The 20,725-nt window shown below is 49.7% G+C and overlaps 1 protein-coding gene across 9 annotated transcripts in view; it reads left to right on the top strand.

Moving 5' to 3' along the window:
• Positions 1-20,725, top strand: part of GTF2IRD1 (GTF2I repeat domain containing 1) — a 70,296-nt gene that overhangs the window by 9,088 nt on the left and 40,483 nt on the right. For 8 of the 9 annotated variants that reach the window (XM_068210140.1, XM_068210139.1, XM_068210135.1 and 5 more), the window contains exons 2-4: positions 12,863-12,991; positions 15,013-15,154; positions 18,010-18,156. In XM_068210140.1, coding sequence (XP_068066241.1) covers positions 12,863-12,991; positions 15,013-15,154; positions 18,010-18,156 — 418 coding nt within the window. Of the gene's footprint in view, positions 1-10,370; positions 10,398-12,862; positions 12,992-15,012; positions 15,155-18,009; positions 18,157-20,725 lie in introns of those variants that run through there. The other variant, XM_068210141.1, reaches the window with a different exon arrangement.

Raw genomic sequence — 20,725 nt, 5'->3', positions numbered from 1 at the left:
AGTTATTTTTTTTTCTGCAAGCAAGATGCATATTTCAGCACTTGCTGACCTTTGAGTGTGCCATGGACCTGATGTGGTGATGCCAATGGACAGAGCAGAGAGCGTGTGTCCCACAGGGCCAGGGGTGCCTGTGGTCAGGGCTGGCAGTGCACTCCTGGAAAGGGCTATTTTTAACTCCCAGGCTGGTGCTGGGTTGCTGTCAATGCATTTGAGCACGTAGGCGTCCTTTATTATTTTGAACATGATCACTCAAAATAATGTGGAATTGTCTCTGCTCTGGGGAGCTGCTGCTGTGGATGCTGCAGAATAAGGCTTTTGCATGTTGTGGGGGTCTCATCCATGTCCAGACTGGATGGACTTTGCCGTGGCATTGTCCCGATGGGGCATGGAAGCTGGTGTCTGTTGGCAGCTTGAGCTGGCACTTTGGAGGTGCAAGACCAGAAGAGCAGAAGGGAAAATGTCTCCTGTCAGGGCTGCAGGTGAAGAGAGCAGCAGGAGGATGACTCTCTTCCTAGTGCTGGCTGATGGCTTCCTTGTCTTTGTGTGCTGCCCTGTGTCCCCGTGGCTCCACACTCCCCAAAGCCACTGGTGCATACAACGTTGCTTGTCTGTGAGCCAGGACACATTGCTGGGGTCTCTCTCTTCTTCCTCCTCCCCATAACACTGTTTGTTTGTGCCTGGATCTGGTTCAGGGAGTGCCAAGCTGAGTCTGTACCCCCATTGTGTTCTCCCTGCCTGAAAGCCACTGTGATACCTATGGAAACCCTTCCAGCAAACACCATTCCTCTCAACCCTGTGTGCTATGGGTGTGCCAGCAGGTTTTCTGTCCTCCCCTCTTTACTAACCCCCTTTCCCAGTGATGCTATGGTAGGCATTTAGGCCCAGGAACTTCCTTCCCAGTAATGATTTTGCTTTCTGCTTGAGTCTGTGCAGTGCCACTGGTATTTGGAGTAGCTTAAAGGATGCTGTGGAGAGACAGGCTGCCACTTTGGGCTGCTTTGTGTCCTCAGTAGCAAGGCAATGGACATGGGGGCTAGGGAGGTGTTCATGGGGATGGAGCAGTATCCCTCCTTGGAGGTGTTGATATCTGTGGGGGTGGTGGTTTGGGGCTGTAAAAAGCACTCCTTGAAGATGCTGGAGAGATGCAAGATCACACTCAGCTCCTGGGCAAAGCCTCTTCAGGGTGGCTGGACTGGTTTCTCCCCCCCATCCCAAATCAGTGGCCCTGGGTAGAGGTTAAGGTGCTTCCTCCCATCTTGAGGAAAAACAGCATTTTGGTTTGAATCAGTTTTTGTGGCTCTGTCTGGGTCAACAGTTTAGCAGAGGATGAGGCAGAGTGGCTGAAATAAATCCTATTTATGTATTTACCTGCCCACTATGAAGTTGTTCTGTGTTTACTTGCTCTGGCTGCACGTGCAGTGAGGAGCTGTGCACAGCATTCACACCCTTGCTGCACCCCTTGCCTTTTACTTCCCACCCATTTCAGAGGAACTGATGGAGAATGAATTCACAATCCCAAGGGCCCAAATGTAGGTGCTGTGATCGCTGTGGAGTGGGGATGGATGAGGGTGAGAGTGCTGCTTCCTGTACTTCTGGCTGAAGCAGGAGGTAATTAGGTGATTTTGGTGTTGGGGTGATTTGATGTTTGGAAATTCTCTTTTTTTATCGGTTCCTACAAGTTTTGTAGCATATGAGGCTGCGTGGATCCTGACAGGGTTTTGGTCTGTGCTCAGCAATGCCCTGAACTGGGGTGATGGAGAGGCTGAGTTGGTCTCTGGTGGTGCATCCCCTCATTGCCCATCCCATGCATGATCACACTGAAGTGCTCCCATTTTCCAACTCAACGAGCCCGTGTACAAAAACTAAGCTGTGAACCCCAAAAACAAGCCATATGCTCTCTGCCTTCCCTGTCACAAGGTGCTTTTCCTTTACTCAGCCCCCAAAATCTCTTTTTTGGGAGCCCAGACCCACCCTCCCTGGTACAACATCTCCTGGCAGCATCACCATCCAGGAGCTAAGTCAGCATCAAGCCACTTCTCACACAGGGAGGTTTCATGATGCAGATAAATTTATTTTCTGTTATTTATGAGGTGCCTGAGCCAAGCTCTTCGTTTGCCTGGAGGCAAGGAACCAGGGTGCTTTATGGCTGCTTTGGCACCCCAATCCTGCCCTGGGCACCCCGGGAGGTGGTGGGTACTGGACCTCGGGTGCTTATTTCCCTGCCCTTGCATCTAAAGTAGGCTCTGAATTTGGGACGCTGCTTCTCTTGGCGCTTTGTCGGGCGCCAGAGCTGCCGATTAAGGGAAACGTGCCACAAGGCAGGTTTGCTTTGCAGGATTAAAAGCAAATAAATATTTATGCATTATGCAAAGCAGCTCTGATAAGATATGTGTGTCATTGGGAATTTGAAGCAGTTTCAACTTGGCCCTGAGATGGTGGGGTGTGTATGTCGATGTGGTATGGGGGCTTAAACGGATGTTTCTTCTTCTGCTACAGAAAAATAAAAATAGAGAGAGAAATTCAAGGGGTTTCTTGCTTCTTGGGCTGCTCTGGTCTTGAGTTTCACCATCTCCTGCATCCTTGTATCTTTAGCTGCAAAAATGGAGAAGAGCCAGGGAGAGAGAGCAGTGCAGGCAGCATTTTGGATGCAAATATAATGCTGGCCCCGCTCCTAATATTCACTGTGTTTACACGTAAATGCAAACAACTGTTGACTTAGTTTCAATAGATAATGTATTTCATAACACAATGGAAATGAGAATTAAGCTGGAATTTAGCAGGAGGGAACATGTGTTTCTGCAAGACCTTGGGCTCTGCTGGCCCCATGGTGTTGAGGGACACCTCTGCCAATGATTTCTCTGGTTAATCCTTTGCAAAACAGTGTGAGCAGGACAAGGGCAGGGCTGGGGGGCTGGAGGATCAGGGAGCTGGGCTGACCCACTGGCAAACAGGGGTTATAGGGACTGGGGCTGATCTGGACCAGTTTCCTCCTGGGATTGAAGGGCCTCATGTGCTCTGGGGTGGGTCGAGGTGCCAGGGAAGGGAAATGCTGTCCCATGTTCAAGCCTGAGTGATGACAAGTCCTGGGAAGGAGGAGGTATCAACAGCTAGGTCACCTTGTCCCGACGTGACTCCAAGCAGAAACACGTGGGAGAGGACCTGGCTTGTTTTCGGGCCAGATCCTGGCCAGCCCGGAGCCATCCTCGCGGGGCTCCCTGGGGCCAGCCCAGGCACCTTTGGATCAGGGCTGTGATCAGGGCCACTCCCACTGCATCTGCCCTAGGCTGGCACACTCCCTACCCCACTGCAGTCCAAATCCCTGTGGGAGCACCAGTGAGACCCTGGCAGCACAGCAAACCCCTCAAATGCTGTGCTGTCCTGCCCAGGTGAAGGTACCCATGTCTACGTGCAGCTCCTCTGAGTCCCCAGAGGCAGAGGTGTTGCTGGGGGTTGCAACCAGCAACTGTCTCTGGATGTGGGTCTGTCCCATCCATCTGTCCCTGTCCCTGGCTAGCTGCCATCAGCACAGCAGGGCTTATGGCACTCAGGGCTCAGTGTTAAAAAAAGCCAAGCCTTTGTGAATGTGGGGGGTAGTCTTGTGGTGTGCACGCAAGATGTATTAGACATTGGAGAATCTCCCCAGAGGAGCTGTGGGGATGGTCACACTGGTGGAGACACCTTGCTCCTCCCGCCAGTGGGGTCCCTGGAGCTGCAGAGCAGGACCTAGTGTTGCTGCCCCAGTTGGGATGCTGGGCAGCCCGCTGCCATCCCCAGTGGCTTCCCCGTCTTGCCTCCCCATGGAAGGTGACATCCCTGCCTGGGGTTGGTGGCAGCCGTGGCACCCACAGCTGTTTGGCTCTGGCAGCAGCAGTGACACTGAGCCTTGGCAGGGTTTGCATGGGAAAAGGCAGCTTCTGGGGCTGCTGCCATGGCCAGAGGCTGCCTGGGGAGGAAATGGGGATCCTGGCTGGCTGCGCCTCCCAGGCAGCGCTGTCAGTACCTGCCTCACTTGACGGGTCACACCAGGGCGTGGGCATGCTTGGCTTCACCCAGGACTCCTCCATTGCCAGCGTGAGTCACCTGCCCTGTGCAGGGTGCCCAGTTCTGGGCAGGCACTGAGTGGCAAGGAGCCACTGGCAATAGCTCTCTACACACATGCTCCCAGCTGTGGGGTTGGGATGGCCCAGGACCTGCTCTCACCTTTGTGACTCATCCCATAAAATAAAATAAGGGAGAAGGGAGCGGGGAGCAGACAGGAGTGGGAAACTCAGGGAATGGGATGCTCCCATCTCTGAGCCTCCTTTCATCCCTTTGAAAAGCCATTTTATTTTTTTTAATGAGTTTATTTATGTAGCCAGCCTGGATTAGCAAACAGCCTATCCTGTAACACACGGAATACTCAGTACTGAGACACCAGTAACCAGAGAGAAATACTAGAGATAAAATTAAACATAATGAGATTATGTGGCATCTCTGTCAGGGACCACCTTACGCAGAGCAAACTAATTGCCTGTGCAGAGCAGAAAGTGGGTGATGAGCACTGTCTGGGAGCTGGGGAGGGGCTGGTGCCATCAACTGCAGCTTTGCAAAAGAAAAAAGCATTGGGGTTGAGTGCTGAGGAGCAAGATGAGGAGCCCAACAGCTTTTGGGGGACTGGGATGGAGCATCCTCTAGTCAGCCCTTGTGGACTCATTGTCCCCAGCAATAAGTTGCTGCTGCTAGGTTTTTGTATATTTGCAGTTTGAGTAGCCTTTTGCTAGATAATAAATAAATAATAATAATAATAATAATAATAATAATAATAATCTGGAGCAGTGTCTGGTTAGATGGACAAGGTGGACGTGCCAGTTGAGGCAAGAGCCAGGATATGGCATTGAGCACTGTTCAGAGAAAGCAAACCCCCTGCCAGGGTGTGGGGCCAGGGCTGCAACACCAGGGATATCATATATATGGGATTTTTCCTGAATTTAGTGGGGAGAAAAAATATTTTAAAAAAGAAAAAAAAAGCATGTGTCTTTGTGATATAAAATTCAAGTTAGGCTCTTAGTGATTTCATGGAAAACAACAGGCTTTTTATATTGGCTCTTGGGGTAGGAGGAGAGCAGGCTAGAATAAAGATTTACAGTCTTTGGGAGATTAAAGGCCCTTGGTACATTGTTCAAATACCACGAGATTAGTTTCCAAGGAGACGGATACCAGTTGCCATAGGCACCGGGGGCCAGGAATTAGGATTGCGATTTTTTATCCTGATCACGCAACCAGTAGCTGAATGCTGTTAAAACTGGGCTTTAAATAACCCCAGTGTTAGTGTATGCACTGCTGAGCCAGAGGCAGGGAACAGAGTCTGCTTGCCTTCCCCCTGCTCCAGCACCCGCTCAGGCGTGCAAGGTGGGACCCAAGTGCTGATGGAGGGGTGCAGGGGGGTACAGGGCTGGGAACCCAGGCTGGTGCAATCCCAAGACCAGCCTTGCAGGTTGTCCCATGGCTTCTGAGTTCATTTCAAGTTGTTTTTTCACTGAGCAAGGGTTTGCCAGCATCTTCTTGCATCAACCAGCAGTCATGGTGGTGCAGGAGCTAGGGATCCTCATGGATTCATGGAATCATGTGGTTTGAAAGGAACCTTAAAGGTCACCTAGTTCCACCCCACCCCCGACATGGGCAGGGACACCTTCCACTAGACCAGTGGGATGTACCAAGGGGTAGAATTATCAGCCTGCTAATTTTGGCATCCCCATGCCACTTGCTTCTGGGAAGTGCAACCTGAGCCCTGGCGTTTGAGGTGCCGGATCTGCGTCTCTCCTTCTAGGAACTGCCAAGCAGCGGGCTTTTGTACGGGAAGGGGTGCTGAGCTCCCTGATGCAGGCAGAGTTTTGGGGCTGGGCATCCCCCTGGGGAGGGAGGCTCAGCTCTGGGAGCCGTGCAGGCACCCAGGTCCCTGTGGCTGGGTAGTTCTGCTCACCCCCCAGCCACCAGGAAGCTCATCTTGGCTTTGCTGACCCAAACCATTCACGTGGGGCTGCAGGGGCAGGATCCAGCTTTCCATGCATGGTGCTTTCAGCATCCCTCCCTGCTAGGGTGGGAATGCTCCAATTAACACTTTTTTCTGCCTTGTTTTTCCTTAAAATTTCTTTAATAAATGAAGAAGCAGTTGCTGGAAGCAAGAGCTTCTGTGTCTGCCTGCTGTGAGATTGCAGTGTGGAAACTTGTCTGGAGCTGAAAGCAGTGCTGCTGGAGCTCCACAGGCAGAGTGATCCCCCAGCAGCTGCCATGCCATGGAAGTGTTTATCCTGGGGGAGATGAGATACAGCTTCTGAAGGGCACTTGATCCTCTTCTATCTCTCTTCGCACTAGACAGAAGCCTGCTATAATTTTATTATATTATATTAAGGGATGCACCTATGCTAGGCTTAAGGAAATCAAGGTGGCTGCAGAATGCAATGCCCTGGTTGGAGATGGAAAGTGAAATTCCTGTGGTAGACACTTTTCCCTGTAGGAGCCCCCAGTTTGCTCTTTGCTTCTTTTATAAGGGGGACTAAACCACAGCAGGTGCCAGATTATCCAGGAAAGAGGAGCCGAGGCAGCTATGCTGGTGAATATTGCAGTGCCCGTGTGTGTGTGAGGAGGTTTTCCAGCAGGTGCCTTGGGATTTGTGGGTAAAATAAAACAGGAGAGGAGGTGTTTGGTCATGAGAGCTTGCTCTGCCCTGTACTACCCACTTGGAAGGAAACAGGCAGGGGAGATACATGGTTTGGGAGAGCCAACAGAGGCAGCGAGGTAAGAGCTACAGGCACAGTGGGGATGCAGGCACAAAGCATTGCTTGCATCCTCACTGTGCCAGTAGCACTGTGGCCCAGACTGCACCAGAGGATGTTTGCCCCCCAGCTCTGCTGCTTTCAGTCTTTGGAGAAGGGTATAAACTTGAAAAGCTGATACCAGCTTGACACTTTTCAGTCTTGGAAAAGCTGCAGCCCACGGCTGGGACAGGAGCACTCCCTGCTGGGTTCAGAACTGGCTGGATGGCCGGGCCCAGAGAGTGGTGGTGAGCGGTGCTGCATCCAGCTGGGGACAGTCACCAGTGCTGTCCCTCAGGGCTCTGTGCTGGGGCCAGTCCTGTTCAATATTTTTATTGACCACATGGATGAGGGGATTGAGCCTTTCATCAGTAAATTTGCAGATGACACCAAACTGGGAGCATGTGTAGGAGAGCTCTGCAGAGAGACCTGGAACAGTTGGATGGATGGGCAGAGTCCAACAAGATGAAGTTGAATAAATCCAAGTGCCAAGTCCTGCATTTTGTTCACAATAATCCCCTGCAGTGCTCTAGGCTGGGGACAGCGTGGCTGGACAGTGCCCAGGCAGAAAGGGACCTGGGGGCACTGGTCAACAGCCGACTGAACATGAGCCAGCAGTGTGCCCTGGTGGCCAAGAAGGCCAATGGCATCCTGGCCTGGATCAGGAATGGTGTGGCCAGCAGGAGCAGGGAGGTCATTCTGCCCCTGCACTTGGCACTGCTGAGGTCCCACCTCGAGGGCTATGTCCAGTCCTGGCCCCTCAGTTTGGGAAGGACGTTGAGACGCTCGAGCGCATCCAGAGGAGGCAACGAGGCTGGAGAGAGGCTTGGAACACAAACCCTGTGAGGAACGGCTGAGGGAGCTGGGGGTGCTCAGCCTGGAGAAAAGGAGACTCAGGGGTGACATTATCACTCTCTACAGCTCCTGAAAGGTGGCTGTGCTCAGGTGGGGTTGGTCTCTTCTCCCAGGCAACCACTCACAGAACCAGAGGACACAGTCTCAAGCTGCGCCAGGGGAAGTTTAGGTTGGACATCTGGAAAAAATTCTTTACTGAAAGAGTGATTGATTGCTGGAATTGTCTGTCCAAGAGTGGTGGAGTCACCATCCCTGGATGTGTTTAAAAAAAGACTGGACGAGGCACTCAGTGCCATGGTTTAGTTTATGAGGAGGTATTAAGTCAGAGGTTGGACTCAATGATCTCAAAGGTCTTTTCCAACCTAGTTCATCCTGTGATTCTGTGAAAAGTAGCAAAATAAAAGGGAATTTTTGGATGTGTGGAGAGATTTGGCAGCAGTTATGGGGCAGCAGTTGGACCAGGATTGGGACTGGAGTTGCATGGACACCCAATTTAGGGATCAGATGTGTCCTCAGCAGATGCTTCTCACACCGGGGGTCCCTCAAAACCCAGAGCTCCTTGCTTGTCCCAGGCTGTGCTGCAGGGGCACCCACACACAGGGCACAGATTAGGGCTTTTCAGGGTGTTTACACAGTTGAGGGTATTTCTGGGCATTTTGTGAGTGCTCTGGACCACAGTTACATCTGCTGTACCACTGACACTGGTGCTAGTGGAGCAGCTCACCAGCCACCTATTGGGGACACAGCAAACCATCCTGGCATGGGCGGGATTTGCATGGCTTTAGATGGAGATGATGTGGCCACAGAGGCTGAAGGCTGGCACTGAGTTAGGTGTGAGGGATTATAGGGTTTAGCTGGGCAGGACAGGTGGGTTAAAGCAAATTGCCCATGTGGAGCAGGTATCTCCACTGCTGCAGCAAAAAATGCAAGGACAGCTATTTGGCAAGCGTGGGACCGTGTCACAGTGCTCCTGTGTCCAAGATGGCTTTGGTCACATCTGCTCCTCTGATACCAGTTTTTGCTTAAGCAATGAGAAGAAAAACACAAATGGAAATTCAAGCCTGGTCCCTACCATAGCTTTTGCCCTTGCTGTGGCTGATGTGGTTTTAAAGGCTTTTTGCTCAAATGGCTCCAGCTCACCAGGCACCTCACTGATCACAACTACCTGCAAAAAAGGGACCTCCAAAATCCCTGGGATGGAGTGGGACAGGGAAATACCCTCTGAGTCACTGCCCCTTCCTCACTGGTGAGATAACCCTTATTTCATCAAGATATACACACACACATATATATATATATATATATATATATATATATATATATATATAATGTTTTTGGTTTTTTTTTTTTCTGTAACTATGTTTGGTTAATTTGGGCCTCACAGCATCTCATCAGAACCACTGAGGCAACAGGTAGAATCTTCCTGGAAAAAATGAATAAGCGGATAATTTCCTGCCACTGTTGTGTGGAACTGTGGGCAGGACCAGTGCAGTGGTCAGGGTTTTTTTTTTTCCTCTTTTTTTTCTATTTTTTTTTTTTAACCCCCAGCTGCTCCATGGATTTTTTTCCTCTTTTTTTTCTATTTTTTTTTTAACCCCCAGCTTCTCCATGGAAACGTCAGAGGGACTGGTGAGGGGATGTGCCTCCTGTGGGTGCAGGGCTGGGGGGCCCCTGGCCCATTCCACAGGAGTTCATGAGCCTCCCAAGGTGCCTGGTTTTTCCTTTGCTGCAGCACAGGTGATTCATGAGTGAAACTGCCCCGGGGCCAAGTTTCTAATCTCTCCCAGGATTATCAAGGGAGATGTTGTAAGAGCCAAGCAGGAGATGACATCCTGTGCCAGCTGATGCACAGCACCCTGTTCCCCTGGGATTACTTTGTGGATGAGAAATAATTTAAAAATAATAAAATTTGATAACTTAAAAAAAAACCCTAAAAAATTTAAAACAACATGCAAATTTTTGCTTTGGCCCCATGACAGTGGTGTGATGGTCCTTGAGGCAACCTTTGCTCCTGGGGTTGAGACTCAGTTTGCAGAGGTGTGATGGGGCTGTCCCAGGAGCAGGACCCCTGTGGAAGCATCAACCCTTTGGTGCTGTGCCGGGGAGGGATTTCAGTAGGACAGGCACGTGGAGCCCCAGGAAGTGGGGCAGGCTGCTCTGCACCCATCCTACCCACCTTGCTCCCTGCTGCCAGCCTGAACTGCTCTAAGAATGGTTTACCCTAGTTTTTCTAAAGAGGACTTTCCCTTTAATTAGACAAACAACTTCAAGCCTTGTGTCTTAATTTGATTTAAATAAGCCTAGCACTTGCTAGTGAAGTTTTCTTTTCTCCTTTTTATTCCACCCTTTCTTATATCCACTGTCATGCTCTTTGTGACCACAAATGATTAAAAGCTTTACTGGAATATTGTCCCCCCACCATCCCTTAAAATCTCATTGTGTTACTTGAGTCATCTTTTTCTTATATTTTGTTTTGTTTTATTTTGTTTTTTTTTTTTTCTTGTAGAGTCAGTCTTCTTTTACTTATTAAACAATCAGCCTGGGGAAAGGCATTATTTTTGTCCCAGTCTCCTGCAGGATAGGAAGGGGATGCAGGTACCCTGCCCCATTTCCCATTGATGTTATCCCTGTCTTTCCTATTGGCTCCCTCTCTGCAGCCAGATCCAGCTTGTGGCTTTGCTTTATGCAGCCAAGACAGGAGCATCTCTTCCCTGGCAGTGCTGATTCCTGTGGGAGGCCATGGCTGAGCAGGTTGGTGCAGCTCTCCAAGTGGATGCAACCAGCCCCACCAAGGCAGGGACTGCTTCTCCAAAACGCTGCTAGAAGGCAACAGAATGCTCATGTCATAGCAGCCTTATTTAGTAATAAATAGGGCACTCAGAAACATGTACTGGCATCAAAGTAAATCTGTTTTCTAAGTGAGTTCTTGGAGGAGTGAAGAAGGGAGTGATGCTCCCTGGAGCAAGGCAGTGGCTGTCCCCAGCTCAGCTTGGTGCCCAGCACTGGCACCACCAGCACCTCGCTGTTTCCTGCCAGCTGCAACAAGGCATCTCTTGTTAGCACAGCATCCATGAAAATATGGAATCTCAACTTCCCTGCTCCTGCAGAGCTGTGCACAGGAAGCTGCTTGGGAGCTTGCAGATGAAATGGGCTCTTGTCTGTCTGTCTGTCCCTCCATGCATGCACAAGCTGCAGGGCTGGAGCAGGGCAGATTGCTTCCTGGTGTTGCTGCAGCTTCTTGTGATGGTAAAGCTGGAGGTGCCTGACAGAGACCTGTCCCCAGCACTGGGACACCTGGGGTCTGTGCCCAGCTGCAGGACCATATGTTCAGTTTCCTGCTTTATTTTCCAAGCTAATGCCTAGTTAGGCCAGGTTCCTTCCCCTCAAGATTATCATGGAGGAGTTGTCCATCCGCTTTGTTAGAAAGTGTCAGATGGGTGGAAATGGATTTTCCTGGGCTACTGTTAGTGTGGCTGAGGTTCCAGTTCTGCCATCTGCAGGTGCCAGTGGAGCCCCAGCACTGCTTGGCTGCTTTCAAGAGCTGGCAGCATGGGAAAAAACCTGGAGGGCTCATCCAGAACAATTCCTGAAATTCAGTCATTATTGTTTAATGGGATTTCTCTCCTCTCTTCATTAGCTTGTTGCAGACCCTTATTAAAGTTTGCCCAGAGGAGCTGTGGCTGTCCCATCCAGGAGGTGTTCAAGGCCAGGTTGGACACGGCTTGGAGCACCCTGGGATGGTGGAAGGTGTCCCTGCCATGGCAGGGGGTTGGAATGAGATGAGCTTTAAGGTCCCTTCCAACCCAAACCATTCTGTGATTCTTTCATAACATGTGTGCTCGGGCACCTGCAAAGATGTCACTGTAGGGGAGCTTGTTATTTTGGGCCAAACCCCACCATTTCCCCAATTTCATGGGGCAGCACAGCTCTGCTTTGCTTTCAAATTCCTTCTGCTTGGACACAGTTGCAAACTAGGGCAGGAGGGTGAATTTGGGGATTTGCTGTTGCCTTTGAGCCATGTTTTCAGTGAGGCTGGGCAACTGTGGTTATCGACTGAGTGGTAAATTGAGTTATGTGCAGGCAGCTTCATCTATATTCCCCACCTTCTGCCCATCCTGCCTTGTTAGGGATTCTCTAGCCTCTTTTCATCCATTTGCCAGCACATGATTTATGATCTGGTTCAAGTGCCTTATGAGCTAACTTGCCGCCCTTTATTCATAGGATTAAGGCCGGGTGGTGCAACACTGCCCTCCAGATGGAGAGGCAATAGCTGGGAGGGATGTGTTGGGTGCTGGGGGTGATGCTGTCTCGAGTGTGGGAGCCCCATCATGGGTGCTTTGAGGGTGAGTCCTTGCCTTAGTGTTCCTGCAGCATTGGCATTACCACGAGTCGAGATGAGACATGAACACTGCGGTGCGGAAACCTGATGCTGTTGCTGCCCCTGTGGCTGGGTTGCAGGATTTTTCCCCATTTGGCTGTGAGGAATGGAGATTCTGGGGCTGAGCCTCTTTTCAGATTTGTGTTCCCTGCACGCCACCTCGTCCTGTTCCCCCGGACACCAAGAACTGCAGAGTGGGGTGATTTGATTAGGGAATCCCTTGCCATGAGCTGCATCTCTCCCTTGGGGTGAAAGCAGAGCACCCTGTGATTTTGACCTGTTCCAGGGACACTTTGGGTGGCAGGCTCTCCTCTTGCCCAGGATTTGGAGCAGGAGGCACAAGGATGGTCAGCACGGTGTCTTTGTGGGGACAGAGCCATCACCCCCTGCTCAGGGCTGCCATCGGAGCTTGGGCACAGGAGTGCTCCATGCCCACTTCAGCACCACATCCTCTGGCTTGCATGGCCACAGGCTGGACAGCTGGGGTGTCCCACCATGCAGCTGGTCCAGTGGCCCCTGCGCTGTGGTGTCATCTCCTCGAGGGTGAGCTCCAGATGCAGAGATGATCTGGCCACTGCTGGTGCACACAGCATCGACTCCAGGGTTTGATTACAGCTCAACAGCTTCTGCAGTTATCTGCCTTTAGCAGAGGACTCATGGGGATTGTGGGGTTCAGGCTGCTGTGGCCTCTCTGCATGCCTCAGTTTCCCCAGTGTACCCGTGCCAGCATTGCTTCCGTAGCACACGATGGTAGTAGGGCTTCTGTGGTGATGCTCAGCTCCAGCTCTCTGTTAGTAACAGTGATGCAAAGCTCTTTCATTCTTTTTTCTATTTTCAGGTGAATATGGCCTTGGCAGGGAAGCCTTTAGATGTGACACTCACCACCTCCAGAGCTGACCAATGGAATATGGTTTTTCCCCAGAGAGACGAAATCATCACCAGCTTAGTGTCTGCCTTAGACTCCATGGTAAGAGGCCAGTGGCACCCCTGTCCCCATCCCCCTCCCTCCTTTGGCCTCCATTTAGCAAGGCTGTCTGGGTGCAGGGCTGGCACACGATGCCTGGTGAGCTCATTCCACTCTCCTCTGCTGCTGGAGAGCCCAGGGAGCTGCTGAGAAATAAAAACCCTTTCCTGCCCTGACAGCCATAAGGATCATAAAGTCAGCACAAGTTAATCTCAGATGTGTATTGTTTTTCCATTAATATTTATGTTGGTATCAACTGGCTGTAAGGTGGTTGGCATTTTTTTCCTTGCTGTTTTACTAATGTTACTGTGAGCATTTACACAACAGCAGAACAATGGCTTTTTATCTCTGAGAACAAAGAAAATAACTTTCATATCTTTTGACGTAGAATTCCCGGTGGAAACCTTGCCTAAGTCAGCCGTGCTTACATAAACAAGATAACTGTCTGGATTAAGTCTCGTGGACCAGAGCTAATCTTATTTTTAACTGTGAATGTGATCAATAAGGGAAAGCGGATGTGTAGTAACAAATGTCTAATGCAATGAGATGTGCTAAATAGCTCTCTCTTTTTAAAGTCAAGTCATATGTAATGCATTTATCCAGGATATGTTTTCCTCTCTATGCGGGTAGAGGTTTTTTCATTAATGCCAATTTCCTTCTCTTTGACATCACCACCCCACTAAGGAGCAGCTTCCCTGGAGCCTACACACCCCAAGCAGCTTTGATGATTTATATACTTGCCATCCTGTACAACAAATTATGTTACCATAGTTTGGCTTCTTAACGAATATTCATTATTATGCAGTCCTTGTTAGGTGTTTACACAGGGGCCAGGGAGCCAAGCTGATCCTGAAATTCAGCCTTTATCCCAGCGCTTCACCAATGGCAGCCTCTGTGCTCACTGAAACCTAGCTGCTTGTGTACCTGGTAAATAAACCACAGGGCCATATGCATGTCACCAAGCAGGCTTAGGGCTTAGATTTGTTCTGCATCCAAATCTCACCTTAGTTTTTGTGTTTATTTTTTGAGTGTTGGGACTTCTTGAGCAAAATACTTCTCTTTGCGACTGGGTTTTGAAAGGAGGTTTCTTAAAAATACACGTTTTGTGGGATTTGATTCAATGTCTCCTTGAAGAAGGTGAGCAGGAGGTAAAATGACCTAGTGTAGAAGCTGGCTTAAGCCCACACAAGTGAAGTTCCTTGTAGGTGTGTGCAGGGAGCTGAAGGTAGCTTAGTGGGGTTGGTCCCCCTTGCTCTCCTGCTCCCTCCCTGGCTGCCAGCATCCTCCAGCTCCTCTGTGGGGTTGTTGATGTGTCTAACCAGGGCTGATGCTGGGAAAATCCCCCCTTTTTTACCCATTTAAATGATGACCTGGGGATAGCATCTTCCTAGCACCAGTGCTGTAGCTATAAGAGTATGACTCAGGCTGCTGGCATTGAGTAACTATTATAATAAAAAAATACTAATAAAAATGCATCTACATGTGTATTATGTAGAGCAGGAAGGGCATGTTACATAAAATGGATTAATGGAAGAAGTTTTTTCCATCTCTTTATTGTTTTGCATAACTGTACAAGAAGAATCGTTCCACTAATCTGGACTTTGACCATATTAGTGTTCTGCAGCTGAAATAAGATTCCCATGTTCCTTATTCCATTAGAGCTGGTGGAAAAATGCAAATTGTTATCGGTTGTGGTGTGGGTTTTTTGGTAGACTTTCTTTTAACAGGAACGTTTTCTTTTAAAGACATGCAATAAAATGTTTATTTTTAGGATAGGAAAAAGTGAAATAAAACGATGGGTAAATAGTTCTTGTTTTCCAGCTGGATATTTTTGTAGAGCTGTAAAGTCACCAAAATTTTTAGGGGATGTCATAAACCCGTGAAATTCTGACATAAACCAGAACACTGCTTTTGATGGAAGAATCTTTAGATGGGAAGGAGAACGCCCCACTGGGAAATGGCAGGGGGTGGGAAGCCAGGCTGCTCCCCCATGCTGTGCTGTGCTGACCTGGTGCCCCCAACAGTGCTCGGCGCTGTCCAAGCTGAACGCAGAGGTGGCCTGCATCGCCGTGCACGAGGAGAGCGCCTTCGTGGTGGGCACCGAAAAGGGAAGGGTCTTCCTCAGCGCCCGCAAGGAGCTGCAGGCTGACTTCCAGAAGTTTTGCAGTGAGTATCCACACCAGCACCATCTTCCAGGCCAAGGCTGGCGCTCCAGCTGTGACTCCCACTGCACACGAAGGGGGGTTGGTTTGGGGGCACCACAGTGCTGTCTGTCAGTCCGTGGGGTTGAGTGGTGTTTGAGGTGATGGAGGAATTGGGAGGGAGCTGCAGCCAGAGCCGCTTCCCCGCCAGGGTGGGCACTGCATGCCCCGGGTTTTCTCTCCTAAAGCATCCCTGAGGTGGCTCTGGGCTGGATGGCTGCTCTGCTGCCCTGCTGCTTTTTGCCTCTGGCAGTGCTGCCAGAGCGCTGCAGAATTTTTTGAGGACTTAGCAGAAATAGTTTTTCCTAGTGATCCTCCCAGGAGCAGAAGGGCTTTCTTGGTCCAAGGCTTTTTTTCCTGGTTTTGGAAAAACAGGAATGGATTTGGTAGCTGGAAGTGTTGGTTGTGGTGTTGCTTGTATTTTTGAGGGATGAACAGTGCTGACAAGATATCTTGAGCAGCAGCTGTGTTCCCCCAGTCTCAGATCAGATTCACCAAGTATCTGAGGGATACCTGTGTGTTGCAAGCCTTCTGTCCTAGCTCTGTACCTCTGCCAGTTTCCAAAAAACAGTCTGGGAGCTGAAGGGAGGGTGGGAGCTGTTCTGTGAATGAGGACCTCGTTTCTTGGACAGCATCATCCCCAGCATGCTAGCTACTGCTTTCCTCACTCATTGTAGAAGCTGGAATGGGATCTGGTTTTGGTGGTGCTGAGGACACCAGACCTAGGGATGTCAGTGGAGAGAAATACATGGTGTTGACAGAAACCACATAGGTGCTTAATCCATTGGAGAGACTGTTCAGGAAGGGTTGCTCTGGTGACACCAGTGCTGTGAAGCTGCTCAGGTCACTGGGTTGTTCACCGCAGGGCTCTACAGGAGTAGCTCTCTGCCATGGCTCTGCCCAGCCCCTTGTCCTGCTGCCCTGGGCAGCTCCTGGCCAACTCCACTATTCCATCCTCTCACATCCTGGTTAGTTATCCTCCACTGCATTCTGCAGGACAGGAGGCATTTGGGGGATGTTTCCTACATTCATGGACAACTCTGCCTTCCCTTCCCACCACCCACAAGATGTGGATGGCAGTGGAGTGGCCAAAGGGAGAGAACTCCCTTGTGTTTCCTCAGGCTGAGAGAGGTTGTTCAGTCTGGAGAAGAGAAGGGTCCAAAGAATCCTGAGAGCCCCTTCCAGTACCTAAAGGGGACTTATAAAAAAGAGGGAGAGTGACCTTTTGCCCAGGCAGATAATGATAGAACAAGGGAAAATGGTTTAAAACTAAAAGGGGAGAGATTTAGGTTAGGTGTTAGTAGGGAATTGTTCTTTTGAGTGTTATGAGCTACTGGGATTGGTTGTCCAGAGAAGCTGCAGCTGCTCCATCCCTGGAAGTGTTCAAGGCCAAGTTGAACAGGGCTTGGAGCAACCTGGTCTAGTGGAAGGTGTCCCTGCCCATGGCAGGGGAGTAGAATCAGATGGTCTTTAAGGTCTCTTTCGACCCAGACTGTTCTCTGATTCTCTGATACATCCTGGTTGATGACCTACCCTTGTGTGGGGGCAAAGCACCTGGCACTAGATCCTGATTCCCCTCTCTTTGGTTGCATTTGCACTTTTGTCAAAAAGAAATAGTCATGTCTGGTTGAAAACAGAAATCTTGAGCGTGGGGTTTGAGAAGAATGGATGATGCTGCAGACAGGGTGAAATGAATTGAATTATACAGGCCCAGACTCAACTCCACTCCATAAACCCTTACAACTGGCACACAGTGGAAAGTATCCCTGGAAGTGCCTCTGATTTCTTGCTGCCCTCTTAGAAAGATCTGAATTAATCTAAAGCAGACATCACTTGGAGATGTAAGAAGCCTCTTATCTCTCTGGGGCACAGACCTCGCTTGAGCACCCTCCTTTATCTGAACCTCTGGTTCTGCCTCTCCTGATGCAGGGGGGAATTGTCAGTGATCAGAATTAATGTCAGTGGAGGAGGGAGAGGCAGTACTTAGAGGATGCAGATGCAGATGCACTTCACAACCTTGGTAAAATACCCAAAAAAAGTTTTCCAGGGCCTGATTTGCTATGCTGTGGGTGGCATGTGGAGCTTTACAGGGGTGGCATGGTGGCTGTTTACTTTGCTGTTTCTAGTTCTGTGTGTGTCCCATGTTGCTCTTGACCATTCCCCATGGTGTCCCAGCCATGGACTTTTTCCACAGAAGGATCTATGAGCTCCTTGAGCACCCGGGCAGCATCCAGGCCCGATTGCCAATAGGAGTCTGTCGAGGATGATGAAGGAATTAATCCTTTGTCACCAAAAATCCCTTGCAAATTACTGTGGATAGAACAGCAATAATGTATTTGTAGTGTTTAATTTTCTGTGCATTTAGAGATGCAAAGAAGTCAATGCTGCAGATATGCTTTATTTGAGGTTTAATGGGGGAAATTAGCAGGAAATAGCTGGTATTACTGAGCTACGTGATGCTGAAGGGTAAAAAATCCTCCAAGAAAGGCGGATTTTCTTTTCCTGAGAGATTGAAGGCTAAGCAGATTGAAACCAGAGACTAGAAATGAACTGCCCAATTAGTCATAACTGTTTCAGTCTGGCTGAGTGGGAAAAGCCAGGGAAAAGGGGGCAGGCACCGGCTGAGTGACCCTGCTGCTGGCACCACTGCCTATTGCCAGCACCTTTCCCTGCACATTGGAGGCTGCTGGGATCAGCCCAGTGTGATCTCATCCACGCTGGGGCCTGAGGTGGGTGGGAGAGCTGGGACACCTGTCTGCTCAGCCAGAGGCATCACCCCTTCTCACTGCAGTGACTCCTGTTTTCTCCTCTCCCCCGCAGGAATCCAGCAGAGGAAGGAGCAGGACGCAGAGGTGCAGAAGAAGGCAAAGGAGTGCGGGCAAAGGGTGCTCAGGGTCTCCCCGGACCAGGGATCAGATGTGTACCTCCTCAGGAAGATGGTAGAGGAAGTGTTTGATGTGCTTTATAGTAAGAACCTTCATGCTTCCCTTGGGGGATATGGAATGTCCCTGGGGCTCACTGAGCTGCCCAGCACTGCCACCAGCTGTGACTTTCATCACCAGCCCGGCTCCTCAGCATGGGAGCAGGTGCTGGCAGGGGCAGCATGGTGAAATGTGCTCCTGTACAGAGTTAGCACTGCATTGAGGTGGGTTTTGGCCACTGCTTCTTAGTTTTCCGGTGCCCCAAACTGAGCCAAAAAAATCCCTGTGCTGAACGAAGCATCCTTTGTGTCCCCTGACCAGGGGAAGCCTCTGTGATGCCCTGAATGAGATTTCCAAGCACACCTTTATGCCTGCCACTGCATCCACAGCAGCTCTTTCATAGCACTCTGTTGGACCTCTGCAGATTCACTCTCTCTTTTCCCTGGCAAGTCTATTTAAAAAGAAAACAGATGATTTTCTAGCGTGTGGCCCTGCAGCCCCAACTTTGAGAGATGAGGTGGTGCCGTTCCAGCACATGCATCATCCCCAGCAATAAGGCTTCTGCAATTAAATATAGATGACCATATGGCTGTTGGTATGGAACCCAGTGGGTTGCAGAGCTCCTTCCAGGCCCAGTCTGCAGTGGCTTGAGCAGCAGCAGCACTTTCTCCTCGTCACAGGGATCCACTGGAACCCCTGTGGAGCAGCTGGCAGTAGTGGCCATGCTGCTGGCTCATCCCCTGGCAGCACCTCTACAGCTGTGCTAGTCAGGGTAGGAAAAGCAATATTGGCTTGGGAAAACAGCCCCAGTTATTCCCCCATGCAGCTGAGTGGGTTATGTTAGTTCTGCATGATGCTTTGGGGGAGTTCAGGCCCTGTGGCTGGACCAGCTGCAGAACTGGGTGCTTGGCTTTTCTGGTTGCAGCTCCCCGTCACCCTCTGAGATTCAGGGCTGGTAGAGCCCTGCTGGGGCTCTGCAGGGCTCCCTGAGTGCACAGTGCAGGCTTTGCCCTTGTTTGTGTATGTGATTTGGGAGTGGGCATTCCCACACAACACAAGGGGGATAATGGGAGCTACCACCAACCACGCTGGGCTCACGTGCAGGATTTGCTGTTGCTGGCTGTTGCTGTAGCATCTTCCACAAGCTTCACAGACAGGAAAAGGGAGCTGGCATTGCTTCTGCCCTGGGACAGACAGTCACTGAAATTTTCTGAAGCCACTTAAAGGACTTAGAGGCAATATTCCCATTAATTGGAGCAATCAGATCCTATTGCTGCTGTCCAAAGGCTGGGCCCAAGAATGAAGGAAGGGATAATGCAGAAGAACCAAGGGAACAGAATGGAGAGGGTAGTTTTTGCTGGTGAATTCCCTCTCCAAGCTGCAGGTCTCATTGTCCTGCTGCAGGTACAGTGCCAAACTTTGCTGTCCTCTTAGGAATATGTGAATTATTAAAATCTGACATACAATAAATATATAATTGTATCTGCATGGGCTTTATGAACCATGCAGCCCATCCATTGGATGATTAGTAAGGCTTTTTACAGTTTCAAGGTGTATGGAAGTGTGTGGGGACACATTGGCCATGTCCTCAACCCAGCATGGCCAGCATTGCCATGGCAGAAGAAGGTTGGGCATCCCTGGGACAGTAGTTTTGGCTTTGGCACTGGGTGTAATTCTGCCTTTGCTGCTGCTTCAGTAATAGCAGCTGTTTCCATCCTTGAGCCTCTCTGTGGTGAAACCTGACAAAGCTGCTTGCTCCCCTCCCTTCATTCCCACTGGGAAGGGGCTCTCCTGGTTGAGTGGGGAGAAATACAGTAAATGCCCCAGGGTGATTCTGTTTGTAACACTGAGAGGACTGTGAGAGTTCAACAATTATGATTCTTAGGGTTTTTGTTTTTTTTTTTATCCTTTCATCAATAAGGATTGGAAACAAAAAATCTTTTAAAATGCTCAGTCAAAAAGATTCCCTCCAGAGCCAGGTAATCTCTGCACCAACAGGATGACTGATTACCAGTGGCTTCTATTAAACAGGCATTATTGTCTCTTTAGCCAAGCCACGAGTCTCTGTGCAGCAGTGCAAGGCTTCTGAAGGTCACCTTGACAATAACACGGTCCCCATAAAAATATGTTTGGGGATTTCTTGAGCATTGGGTTGGTAAGCAGCCACTGTGGACATTGGGAGCTTCTCCCAATCATGAACAGAGGTGATGAAGGGAAGTGGAGAGTTGCTAGAGCCAGCACGTTGGGGCAAGGAAACTGTCAGCTTGCAGAAAATAAACTCATGGTGTCATGGTTCAAAGGCTTATTTTAAAACTTTGCTTATTTGCTTAATTAAAATATTATCAATCCTCCCTATAAGAAGCCTTAATGGCTCGTGCAAGTTGCACATCGTTAGTTATAATGCGTTCCTTCAAAGGACATGTTGAAGAAATCACTTTTAGAAAGGACTTGCTGGCAGTGTCACAAGATTTGCAGTATTTCTGTAAGATCTTTTGGTTTGTTTTTTTTTTTTTTTTTTTTTTTTTTTTAAGAAGAGGGAAAAAAAAGATTGGAAAGAAAATCCACAGTATAAAATCCCTCGACAGCTTAAAGGTCCTGTAAGCTTCTCTCTCTGC

The sequence above is a fragment of the Anomalospiza imberbis genome, chromosome 20, assembly GCF_031753505.1.
Source record: "Anomalospiza imberbis isolate Cuckoo-Finch-1a 21T00152 chromosome 20, ASM3175350v1, whole genome shotgun sequence".
NCBI classification, from domain to species: Eukaryota; Metazoa; Chordata; class Aves; order Passeriformes; family Viduidae; genus Anomalospiza; species Anomalospiza imberbis.
The sequence above is the reverse complement of the archived record's forward strand: the minus strand, read 5'-3'. Positions and strand labels throughout refer to the sequence as shown.